General features: G+C 37.2%; 1 protein-coding gene across 4 annotated transcripts in view; it reads left to right on the top strand.

Moving 5' to 3' along the window:
- Positions 1-13,702, top strand: part of DPYD (dihydropyrimidine dehydrogenase) — a 578,647-nt gene that overhangs the window by 487,572 nt on the left and 77,373 nt on the right. For all 4 annotated transcript variants that reach the window (XM_088153490.1, XM_088153491.1, XM_088153492.1 and 1 more), the window contains one exon: positions 571-713. In XM_088153490.1, the coding sequence (XP_088009616.1) occupies positions 571-713 (143 nt within the window). The remainder of the gene's footprint in view (positions 1-570; positions 714-13,702) is intronic.

Below are 13,702 nucleotides of genomic sequence, written 5' to 3'. Positions count from 1 at the left end.
GGTTGCTTCTGAGTTATTATTTTAAATGTGATAGGAGGAGGAAATACTAGATTTGCAGGGAATAATATTAAGTCAATTGATTTAATTTTTGTTCTGATCCATCTAAACTTTACACCTGCACTGTACTCAGAGGTAAGCATGGCATATCACTGTTCTGTTGTATGGTTTAACTTGGGGGTAGAGAAGCTATGGGCCTTAAGATACAACCCATAGAGGCCCGTTGTGAGGAATGCTAGATATTGTAGTTTAGCATTTTCTGGAGGATCCCACTCTTGGTGTAGCACTGAGTGTACCTCACCTGGGCTCACTTTTTGTGTTAAATCATGTTTTCACAGTGATTGGTAAATTTAATATGAAGGCATGCATTAGTGAGTTTGAAAACTGGAGGTGAAACAGGAGAGGCTATACTAAGGAAGAATCTTGAAGACAGTGAAGTAGTTGTATAGATAAGCAGTTCAAAGGGTTAAAAAAAAGAGGCATGATCGGTAGACCAGGAGCAGAACAGGAGAAAGAGATAGTCTTGTCTGAGTTTCCCTGCCATTCACTAATGAACTCTATTTATTTATACAGGAAATGCCATCAGACCAATAGCCCTTCGAGCAGTTTCTGAAATTGCTAGGGCTCTTCCTGGTTTTCCTATATTAGCAACAGGAGGCATTGACTCAGCTGAAAGCGGCTTGCAATTTCTTCATAGTGGTGCTACTGTTTTACAGGTATTAGTTTTGTCCTATGTTTTAAAAACAATAACAGATTTTGCTTTAAAGTGAGATGAGGAAGACGCCTAAACCTGGGCCACATTTTTTTTTCCTTCATTTCTTCTCCTTTTCTGCGCCATTGTTGTCCTTTGTTTATTTCATTTATATTCTGTCTTTCTGCCACAACTGGCATAGCAATAGACGAGAATAAAATATGAAACAGATTACCTAAAATATAATAATTGTAAAGCATGGTTAGGAGAAGTTAATCATTGCAAACATGAAACCTAAAATAATCTCAGAATGCCAATATCACAAAGACTTTTTGTAAATATCTGGTGGATCTATAAAGAGAGTATTATATACATTTTAGTTATTGCACACCGAGAAAGATGTAATAGAACTGAAAAAAACACAGGAGAAGGCAATCAAAATATAAAACAATGTGCAAAGGGCAAGTATCCTGTGTAAAAATTATAAAATGTATAACTTTTTCAGTTTTTTAAAAAACAAGTAAATAGGTATATGAGGGAGGTTATTAAAATCATGGATGATGTAGAAAAAGTGAATGGAGGTTTTTCCATCTTTCATAATAGTATCTGTGTTTATACAGTGAATATAATGGTAAAAAGAGATTGAAGATACCTAAAAGAAAGCACTATGTTATTAATCTATTTAATTAGTAATGGTCTGGCCACAAAGTGGGCATCTTTAAAAGGAGATTAGAGAAATTTATTGAAAATAAGATTATTAATGGGTAATAATCATTATATCTATATATTACCTCTAGTATTAGAGATAGTATTGCTTTTAATACCAGTTGCAAGACTACATAAGAATCTTACTATTATATTCATATCCTGCCTGAGGCTTCCCATAGGCATGCTGAACTTGATAAGCCTTGGGTCTAATCCAACAGTGTTCTTCTTATTTTATTTTGATTTCAGACAATTATCTTTCAGGTTACTTCATGATGATCTTCTTGGAAAGCTAGCAATATTACAGTTAGATGGATTTGGAACATAGAAAGAGGGTATTCATCGATTGTTTTTCATCAGTACCAGGAAAAGTGACAAATGGGTGTTATAGAATTCTAATTTCCAGTGTGGTTAACATTGTCATACATTTCTTGGATGGCAGAAGAAAGGAGATGCTCATTGGCTCTACAAATAATAGGGCTTCTTGATCTGGATGACTGCTAGATTGCAGCAAAGAGGTATATGGAAAATAATTCTTAACCTACTGTCTAGCATAGTAGGAGGAAAGCTGTGTTAGTCTAAGATGGCAAAAGCCAGGAGTCTGGTAGCATCTTTTCCAACTAACAAATCTCCAACCAACACAAACGTTTATGCCTTTTAATAAAATTAGTTACTCAAGAAACTTGTTACCAGAATCCTTCTGTTGTCTATCAGTCATCCAGATTTTGCAGCCCATGTCTGGTAGCTCTACAGATGGCATGAAATTAGGTGGGATAACTAGTCCTGTAGGATTAAAGGACAAAACAGAGCTCGCTTGAAGGCAAGATAAGGCAAAACTAAGAAAATGAATTTCCACAAAGATAAACATAAAGTTCTACATTTAAGTTTTTTAAAAAAAAAATCAGATGCACAAACTCACATAGAATGACTTGATAATAGTACAGATTAATAGAAACTGGTGGTTTTACCAGATCACATGCTAAAAAGAAGCATAATTTCTAGATTAAATGAACTAATGGTACTGTTTTGATATACAGAATTTTCATTTAACTTCAGATATTAGGAGGACTGTCATGTCGGTGAGGAAGCTAACTTGTTTTCTGTGGCTCAGTGAGTAGAACCTCAACAAAACAAATTGAAAGGAAAAGGAACCAATTGTAAAGTAAATGTAAGAATTTCCTGGTGGTAGAAGATAGAGCAGAATTTTTTGAGGGGAGGTCAACTCTCCTATGTTTAAGTTGTTAATGCAGATTGAATTATCATCTTTATGGACAATATCGTGATAAATTCCCTACATTAGCAGGGGATAGGGCTATATAACTTTTGAAGTCCCTTTCAAATTCTATGATTCTTAGAGTTTTTGGACAAGGTACAATTTGGCTAGACTACTGGCAAATCAGAAGTTGTGGTCTCATTAAAGACTCTTATTCTCTATAATTTCCTTACTTGGGAGAATAGCAACTAGCCTAAGGCTGAGATAAGGAGCTAAAGACCGAGGCAGAGTATCAGAGTTGGAGGAAACCACTCTGCTTCCATTCTGTTGAATTCAGCAGATTTTAATATTAAAGGAATGCAGGATACCTATCATGGAGTGGAAATGGATGGGGGCAAGGGACAAAACAAATCTTATGTCACAACACACATTTTGTCATTTTTTTGGCATCTTCACTTGTAGCAGACACCTATGGTACCTAAGAGGGTAATGATTGGCATTGATTAAAAAAAAATGGGAGGAGAAATGGTCAGAAAGGAACATTCAAGACCTCCTTCTTGCAACTTTCAGCAGGAAATTAAATCATTATTTCCATTAGTGAAATATAGAAACTTGGGTCATATAGGGATGGCAGAAAAACAGACACAAATATGAAGAAGTGGGATTACCAGTGCTTTAACAATACTTTTCTCCTTTTCAAAGCTCAGAAAAATATAGTGATAAATCTGTCTGTTTAATCCAGATTTAAAGTTGTATCAGTTACCTTAAATCAGGGGGTGACCTTTTTTCTGGCAACAAGGAAAAAAATCCACAAATCTTGCAAGTTTTTGGAAATCTCATGGAAACTCTCACAACTCCAACACTGTAATTTTTGGCAAACGTGAGAGTTCATCTGTAAAAAATATCAGTTTTGACAGCTGCAGACATTGTTTAAGGGTACAACAGATCTTTGGTCTCTGTGGATGTCTGGGAAGTTGTTCTGTAAACTCCTTTAATCATAAAATCCCAGAAATTAAAAGGTAAGGCTGTTCTTGAGCTAAACATATATAGTTTCCATTCAAATTTTAAATTAATGTTTTAGCTATATAATTTTCTAGTCACAGATAAAATTACATTATGGTACAGATCCTCACATTTAAATAAAAGTTGCTAATGTTGTCAGAAACTTCAGTTCTGAAAGTATTATTAAAAAAAACTCCCTGCCCCCATTTTGTGCTCCTCATCTAGAGCAGTATTTATATATCAAAAAGAGAGAAAGAAGTATGATCAGCAGGGGAATGTTCCATTGATTTCATTTATGACTACTAATTAGAACTGAACCTCAACCAAAGGAGTGTATAACTTCCTACAGTTTGTCACACAGCCTCTGAAGATTTCCATTAAAATGTTAGATTAGCTGAAATGTATTATAGTGTTCCTTCCAACTTGCTTAAGGATTTTGATTTGACTTCAAAAATTGATATCTTGATTAGTTTATTAATGTATAACTTGGCAGAATGATTAGATGGGTGAACGGGTTTGTTATTAATTTATCTGAAACTTGCTTATAATAATACATTTTTAAAATGTGACAGAATCAAGAGCCAAAGAAACCTATATAATGGATTGGCATTCTTACTATTTTTGAAGAACCACAAGTATTGGAATTAGTGAGGCAAGACCAAATCACTCTAGTGCATGAGAAAAGATCAACAATTTTCTTTTTGCAAAATTATTATCAAAAACTTCAAGGCAGGATAATTTTATGTAGAGTATAACAACAGCAATGTTTTTAAAAACGATCCCATTTGGAGGCTTCTGATTACAACTCCAATAAATTAATATAAGGATTTCTTTTACAGCTCATGTTCCTTTCAGTGCCATTTGTGCAGAAATATCCATTGATACATATAGACAAATGCACGGATCAGCCCAGTTTAAGTTGAGCATCTTTATGTCCCATTGTTTTCAAGAACAGAAAGTTAAGCAAATAATTAGTTATTCCATTAATAGCAAACAAGGTATAAACATGCTTAACTTTAGCTGTATTCTGGTTACTTAACAAACAGAGCAATACTGTATGTGGAAGGAGAGAAGAATCTGAGGTGAAGGAGTACTGTAGACTTATCTCAAAGAGAGCATCTTATCTTATGCATAGTTAACAGTTGATTAGGAATGCAGAATGTGGGTATCTCACAAGCACACATTAAAGGAGTCCACCACTGAGTTAGTTGAAAGTTACATTTCCCAAAAGTAGGGTAAAGAGTCTTCTGGCCCACAAGGTTGTAGCAAAATCAACAGTCTGGGGTTGAAATTAGCAGAAGTCAATTACTGAGGTCAATAGGCAAAGTTTTATTACAGTCCTATCCTAACTACGTAACAGTTCATATTGGCAGCTAAGCATGTGTGGACTGAGCAGGAACAAGGGAAGTGTCAAGGTTTCCCCAAAGTCAGATGCAGCTTGTAATGAAGGCACAGAAGATTAGGCTCTTTTGTTCATTGGAGTCAAGGTGCACCAAGTTAGGCTGTCACAAAAGTTGTTCAAAGGCTCAGTTATTCATAGGAAGAGCCTTTATATGATGAAAGTTTGTTTGTTTGTTTATTTATCAAATTTATATATCCACCCATTTCACAAAAAGTGACCATGGGTGGCATACAACAATAATTTAAAAACAATAAATACATAAAAAACAGCCATTGTTAAAATTTAAAACAGACATTATTAAAAATAAAAAGCCATATGGCACAGGAGAGAGTAATTATCAGCCACAGTGATGAAGCCATCGTAAGATTTCACCAGTCTCCTGGGACCCCCAGGACCAGTGACAAAGCCAGGTCTTGAGGGACCTACTGAACTTCAGCAGGGATGGAGCTAGCTTCACTCTGGGGGGAGGGGAGAATGTCCCATAAGGCGGGCGCCATGGCAGAAAAGATCCATCTCCTGGGACTGCCAAGGCTAAGTCCCTAGCAGACAGGACCCGAAACATGCCCTCTCTGCCAGATCTAATGGAACAGGCAGATTTAATCGGGGAGAGGCGGTCCCTCAGATAACCCAGTCCTATGCCATGAAAGACTTTGAAGGTTAATGTCAGCACCTTGAATTGGACCTGGAAGCAAACTGGCAACCAATGCAGCTCATGGAGTAGAGGTGTAACATGTGCACACATAACTGCCCACACTGCTGCATTCTGCACCAGCTGAAGCTTCCAGATACTCTTCAAGGGCAGCCCCAAGTTGCCAGCTTCCACCCAAACATATTAGGCACTAGTCAACTCTGATAACAGAAGATGGTCTTCTTGGGAGAAAGAAATTTTCTTTGAAAAGACCATTTGTCCCAAGGCAAGCTGTTGTCCCTTTGCTCTCTAGCTTTCAACACAGTTTTGAGGATGTTCTTATGGTCTGAATAGCTAAGACTCCAGGAATGAGTCAGAGTATATAGATACAGAATCAGAATCAGTGGGGCATAATTCAGCTTGATTTCTCTGAGGCCCATTCCATCAGAATGAAGTCAGTTAGATGCCTCTACCTAATCCCTCTCTTCTTCCAGTGCTGATTTTTGTGCCAGGGGTATGATAGAACATCAGAGTTTCATTAAATGAGGGGAACCCAGAGACCAATGGAGTAATGTGGCTGTGAAAGATGATTCACATATTGATAGGAAATCTAGTAGCTGTTTCCAAAATAATCAAGAGATGCTGTTTGCCCTGCCTTCACAAAAAAAAAAGTCCTATTTTCCTGTAACTAAAAAAGTGCAAGAAAACAAATTTGAAAGTTGCTGCTTTAAATTGTCTATATGTAGGTTTCTTGTTTGAAAGTAGTCACCGGAATTCCTGTGTTGTATCTTTATCCTTCTTGCAAATAAATATTATTAATCAGAGAGCTGAAAGACTTGTTCTTTGGATTAACTGTTCTGCCTGCTACAAGAGAAGTGTGCAGTTGGTCTAGTGCTAGTTACTGAGAATTCAGACACTCAGATTTTATTTAGGAAGTGACCCCTTGATAGAAGATTCATAAATAATGACTCAGCTAGATTAGTCACTCTACTGTAATTTCAAATGAAGCCATATACATCTGATCTGCCTACTACAGTTCAGAGCAATCAAAGCATGTATATACAGCATATATACTCACACACATTCACATGCATACATACATACATACAAAGACACACACTCTCTTCTGTGCTCTAGGATTTATATCCTAGTTTTTTTCCTCCTACCTTTCCAAGTTAGTGGATATTTCCCTGCTCTCTTCAAGGCCATGGGAGGCAGTTGGGATGTGTTCATACAATTATCTTGGGGCTGAGAGCTACTGCTTTCTGCCTTGCCAATTTCATTCGTAACTGGTCCAAGGGTTTATAAAGCCAGAGCTTTCAAAATTACAGCCAGGCAGCCATAATGAGTCATCAAGTAATCTAGCAAAATACCTCAGTATAAATAGAGCCCCGTAAGGACATGCAAAACATGTTAACTTGAAACATTTCAAACTCAAAATGGAGTGTTTCAGGCATGAAACAGTTCAAAACATTTTGCATACTCCTGTGCCGTACTGCGGAAATAACTTTTATTTACAAGGGATCCCCTTTAACCGTTTCCTCTGGCCTTGGCAAGGTTCTCCTGGACACAAGAAGGGCAGACCCAGAATGTTGCCCTCAGAAGATTCAGGATTCCCACATTAGATTCAGGATTTGGCAAAGCTAGCATCCTTCAGAAGATTCTAAGTTTAATTCTGATAGCTCCAGAGAAAGTCCTACACTGGTTTCACCAGATAGCTTCTCTCATCCCTTCCAACTCTGTAATTCGATGATTCTAAGGCATGACAGCTCCTTGTTGCTGTTTGCTTGTGACTGGAATTTTTTTCTTCCTTTAAAGAATATTACTTCCAGAAGAACTTTACCAGGGCATATCTCCCTCTCCAAGAGTGAATGTCACTGTATGAAATGGAGATCCAGCAAATCTACAGCCTCTGGGATGTGCTCTAGAAATTATATGATTTTAGCTTAGAGAAGCACTGAATAATTAATTATATTAATTATTATTATTATTATTTTTAGGAAAACAAGATTACTTTCTCTGACAGCGTTTAATCACATTCTTTTGATTTTGTTATTCACTGGTGGCTTTCTTTTGAGTTTGCTTACTAAAAAGTATTGTGGCATTTTCCCTCTAACTGATTTAACCAGGTGATCAACACTTGAACAAACAAAAGAACACTTAATTTAAAATTAGTCAAAAATGAATCTGAACATACTTTGCTGTGGTGAAATAAATAGTGGATGAAACACAGACAAAACATAGCATGATTCTTCCTTAAAGTTTTTAACTTACACAGTTTTTTACAGTACTGAGATGGGATGGATATTTGTTTTGCCTTAAAGCTATGAAAAATTAAAACCATCACTGTGTAAAGATGAAAGAATACAAGGGTAGCAGTGTCAGATTTCTACAATTTTAGATATTTTAGATTTCCAAATTTGTGATATTTCTGTGACGAAAAGGAGATTAATATTTAGATTTATTTATGTTTAACAAACAGTTGCATTCCAATTCAACATACCTTTTTTCCTTTTCAGTGAGCTCTTTTTCTTACATCTTTGATTTGACAAATAAGACTTTCATCTTTTTTCACATATCTCTTCTTCCCATATGCATGTGCTCAGCCAAGTCACATCTTTCGCTTTGGTGTATGTTTTTCTTAAAAGGCTTTTGAGGCAGAGACATGCATTTTTAAAAGTTATCTTACTATGGGAAATTAAAAATGGAGACAATTATAGAAAACTCCAGTTGAAAGAGAAATTGCATTATGAAAAATGCCATAAAAGCACAAAAATATTAAAGTAAAATCACTTCAGAGCAGCCTGTATGATTCAATTGTAGATCAATAGTGTGTAGTTAATGCATTAGCAGTAGAGCATTAATTTGCAATTACCGCAGGTGATCTGATCCTCTATGTGCTGTCCATTGACATAAATGACCTTTTGTTGAAAAGGATTCTGCAGGCATTATTTCTAGCAGCTCTAACAAGAAAAGAAATAGAATGAGTCACATTTGATCTCTCTTTCACACACACACACACACAAACACACACACATTTTGAGAGAGAGATCCTGAGACAGATGATAGATAGATAGATAGATAGATAGATAGATAGATAGATAGATAGATAGATAGATAGATATAATTTGAAAAAGGAATTTGGTCTGTTTTAGCCTTAGAATTCTTTGAATATTTACTTGTTTGGTTGGAGAAAATATATTCATCCTTTTTGCCAGGATATTGCAAAATGACTAAGGTTCTAATGATGTATTATTTCTTCCTTGCTGGATTTCTGATCTTCACTGAAAACTTTGTCGAACAGTTCATTATAAATCTTATTGCTTTAAGCAGTTCACCTGATGATGGTGAAGCTGGAAGTGTTAGACCTGTAAAGTTGGATCTACTAGTGTCTTCTACTGAGAGCTATTATGCCAGGAGAATGAATTATTAATAGCCTCACAATCCCAGATCTTGTCCATAGATTTGGAGCAAACTCTCCAACTTGATGCATGCAGAGGAGAGGAGGAAGAGAGCAATAGGAAACTTCAATGTGAGCGTTAAGCATGCTTGCTTTTATGTTCATTTCAGTCTCAGTTTTATCCTGTTGCTTTACTAAGGCAATGTTTAACACTATTTATTTTTCAATACTGGCTTTGCAGCTGAGGAAGCTGAAGGAAAATAATCTTAATCTTATGTAGGAGAAAGCATCTACATTTTATACATTCATCCTTAGCTCTGAAGTACTGCTATACAAATCATTGTTATATTGTAAAATTAGAAAACTGATGCATTTTCCAAAACAGTCCTCCCAGCCAACAACAGCTCCTGGACTACCTTGCCAAGAAGTCATTTCTTCAAAGCATATGAAGAAATTATTTTAGAAACTGAGATTTGTTTTTAGTGTTCTAACACCATCCATTTTGTTCTTGCAAAACCTGAAAATTATCTGGGCAAAAAGACAAGCAGAAGGCACAGTGTCTTGTGTGTATGAAAGGGGGAGGGTGTTGCTTTATTCCTATAGGACTTTAGGGGTCAGAGAACTTTTCTTCTTTCATAGATCACAAATACGTTTCTTTCGTGGACACAAAATTGAGTTCACAAATTCTTACAGCCAAGCTGATGGAGCCCAAAAGCAATTTTAACAGAAAGAAAATATAGCAGTTTTGAAGGAATAGGCTCAAAAGGATGAGAGGTTAATCACTCCAGGACTAAATTGAGGTCCCAAGACAGAAAAATTGTTTTGCTGACTAGTTTTGATAGACTTGCTGTTTACAAAAATATGGCCCCTGCGGTATGGGCCTCAAGATTCTTGCTTTAATAGTATTGTTCATTACAGATCTCTGTCTGTCCAAAGTGCCATCTCTGCAGGCCAAGAAAAGTCCATCCAGAATGTACTCCAAAAAGAGAATTCCTTGCATTTTAGTTCCCTCTGTGCCCTTCTGCTTAGTGTTTTCAGTCTCAGTGTTTTAAGACAGTTTTCAGATAGATAGACCTGTTGATGCCTAGGTAGCCTGGGCTTCATGACAGCCATCTTTCAGTCCTGGTGTCTTTCTCCATTCAGCAGAAGCAGAAAGCAAAGTCTTCTATAGGAGCTGCAGTGGTAACATTACACTTGTAATGCTGCTCTGTATTTTAAGGCTGCTCTATATTTTAAAAAAGAAAGAAAACATTCTTTAGTCTAAGTTATTTCAGTGATTCTGCTTAAAAATGGCTAAGTCTGATTTTAAAGAGAGATTAGCTGGTTTTTAAAAACACAAGTTCAGTTCTTGGCATTCTTTAATCTACCATGCAGAGTGGTTTCCCTCTTCCCAAGAGAAAGAATTTAAAGACATTAATAATATACATATACACTCCCTGATTAATGTAATCACTTGATTTCACAATGCATAAAGTAATGTGGGAAAATTTGAAGACGAGAATTTAAAGGGGATAGTTTACCATTGTTTAGTGCTATAAAGGAAGGTGGCAAAATACATTTTTCTGCTAATACTAAGGTTAGCATGACTTTTGTTGTTGTTGTTGTTGTTTAGTCGTTAAGTCGTGTCCGACTCTTCGTGACCCCATGAACCATATTGCGCCAGGCCTTCCTGTCCTTCACTGCCTCCCTGAGTTTGGTCAGTTTCATGCTCATTGCTTCAGTGATGCTATCTAACCATCTCATCCTCTGCTGTCCTCTTCTCCTTTTGCCTTCAATCTTTCCCAGCATCAGGGTCTTCTCCAAAGAGATCTCTCTTCGCATTAGGTGGCCAAAATATCTGAGCTTGAGCTTCATTATCAATCCTTCCAATGAGCAATCAGGGTTGATTTCCTTTAAGATTGACTGGTTTGACCTCCTAGCAGTCCAGGGAACTCTTAAGAGTCTTCTCCAGCACCACAGTTCAAAGGCATCAATTCTTCGGCGCTCGGCCTTTTTTATGGTCCAGCTCTCACAGCCATACATTACTACTGGAAAAACCACAGCTTTGACTATGCGGATCTTTGTCGGCAAGGTGACGTCTCTGCTTTTTAATATGCTATCTAGGCTTGCCATAGCTTTCCTCCCAAGGAGCAAGCGTCTTTTAATTTCATGGCTGCAGTCTCCGTCTGCGGTGATCTTGGAGCCCAAATAAATGAAGTCTGTTACTGCTTCCATTTCTACCCCTTCTATTTGCCAGGAATTGATGGGTCCAGATGCCATGATCTTAGTTTTTTTAATGTTGAGTTTCAAGCCAGCTTTTGCACTCTCCTCTTTCACCCTCATCAAGAGGCTCTTTAGTTCTTCTTCACTTTCTGCCATTAGGGTGGTATCGTCCGCATATCTGAGGTTGTTGATGATTCTCCCTGCAATCTTAATTCCGGCTTGTGATTCTTCCAGCCTGGCATTTCTCATGATGTACTCTGCATATAGGTTAAATAAGCAGGGTGACAGTATACAGCCTTGTCGTACACCTTTCCCTATTTTGAACCAATAGCATGACTAGAATAAGCAATTCACAAGTTGACATTAAGCTAGATAAATATATTATCTTTTATTTGGGCTCTTAATAGGATTGAGACACTTTTCAAACTGAAATGGGAAACATGCTTCATTTATATAAAGACATGAAAAGAGTTTGTCTGGATCAGATCAAAAGGCCATCTACCCTACCAACATCCTATTTCCCACAGAAGCAAAGCAGGCACTTCCAGGAATCTCAAACCCAGACAATATTATGTATTTTTATTATTTGATTTCATTTGTATAGCTGCCCATCTCACTGAGGCAACCATAAGCAGCAAACTTAATTTTAAAACAATAGAAATAACAAATAAGAAGAATAATCAAAAACATATAATAAAAAGGAAAAAGGGGGGGGGGAGAAAAAAATGGCAGTAGCCCCTGCATATGTTGGACTCAAATATCTTAGAAAAGAAGTTAGGGAATTGCTTTCTATCAGGTCAGATTACTTGTTTTTATTGTGCTCTGTGACTGGCAACAGTTTTCAGACAGAGATCCGGAACAATTTATTTTTAAAGAAAACATGTAAAATTATCATTAGCATGAGCTAGTTGGTTGATTTTTTTTTTTAAACATTTGGGTTGACCTGCTTATCCGAAGGGAGTATGGAAGAAGAAAGCCAGAGCATCAATTCATTCAGTGATGTCATGAGCAGCCTTCTTTGCAGCCATATAATTTTGATATGTCTCTGCATCAAAAGCAAATTTCATTCAATGATCCTGATGCAGAGGTAGGGATAATTGTCCAGCTCCAACAGAGACTGATTAGAAAGAGAAAAGGCCAGCGCAGTGAATCATATAGCTTTCTCATCCAAAGGAAACTGCTCCTATGAGTGCATACTTTGGGCTTACTGGAGCTTTTAATTGTTTCTTGCAATAAAATTTGGAAATTACTGGTGGAGCAGTTAATAGTATTTAATTTGTCTCATGATGCCTTGAGCAAGAAAGAAGGAATGCCACAACTAAACTGGTGGTGCATGAATTGGGATTAATTTTGTCTTCCAGACTACTGTAGAACCTAACAATGGCCAAGATTTATTCAGACCAGTTCTATATTTAATCATGATTTAAAGCCCAGTTTGAAACATGAATGGGTTCTATAGTTAAAACAACGATGTCTGACTCATTGCCTTAAAATGAGTGTTCTTATCTCAGTTCATATAGAGTCATCACTGTTTTTTTAAACATACAGTCAGGTCCAGAAATATTGGGACATCGACACAATTCTAACATCTTTGGCCCTATACACCACCACAATGGATTTGGAATGAAACAAACACAATGTGCGTTAACTGCAGACTGTCAGCTTTAATTTGAGGATATGTACATCCAACTCAGGTGAACGGTGTAGGAATTACAACAGTTTGCATATGTGCCTCCCACTTGTTAAGGGACCAAAAGTAATGGGACAGAATAATAATCATACATCAAACTTTTCCTTTTTAATACTTGGTTGCAAATCCATTGCATTCAATCACAGCCTGAAGCCTGGAACGCATAGACATCACCAGACGCTGGGTTTCATCCCTGGTGATGCTCTGCCAGGCCTCTACTGCAACTGTCTTCAGTTCCTGCTTGTTCTTGGGGCATTTTCCCTTCAGTTTTGTCTTCAGCAAGTGAAATGCATGCTCAATGGGATTCAGGTCAGGTGATTGAGTTGGCCATTGCATAACATTCCACTTCTGTCCCTTCAAAAACTCTTTGGTTGCTTTTGCAGTATGCTTTGGGTCATTGTCCATCTGTACTGTGAAGCGCCGTCCAATGAGTTCTGCAGCATTTGGCTGAATGTGAGCAGATAATATTGCCCAAAACACTGCAGAATTCATCCTGCTGCTTTTGTCAGGAGTCACATCATCAATAAATACAAGAGAACCAGTTCCATTGGCAGCCATACATGCCCACGCCATGACACTACCACCACCATGCTTCACTAATGAGGTGGTATGCTTAGGATCATGAGCAGTTCCTTTCCTTCTCCATACTCTTCTCTTCCCATCACTCTGGTACAAGTTGATCTTGGTCTCATCTGTCCATAGGATGTTGTTCCAGAACTGTGAAGGCTTTTAGATGTCGTTTGGCAAACTCTAATCTGGCCTTCCTGTTTTT

The sequence above is a fragment of the Python bivittatus genome, unplaced genomic scaffold (assembly GCF_059951505.1).
Source record: "Python bivittatus isolate LINGU-HERP-01145 unplaced genomic scaffold, Pbiv_v1 ctg000700_np1212, whole genome shotgun sequence".
Taxonomy (NCBI): domain Eukaryota; kingdom Metazoa; phylum Chordata; class Lepidosauria; order Squamata; family Pythonidae; genus Python; species Python bivittatus.
This window is presented reverse-complemented; position numbering and strand designations above follow the sequence as displayed.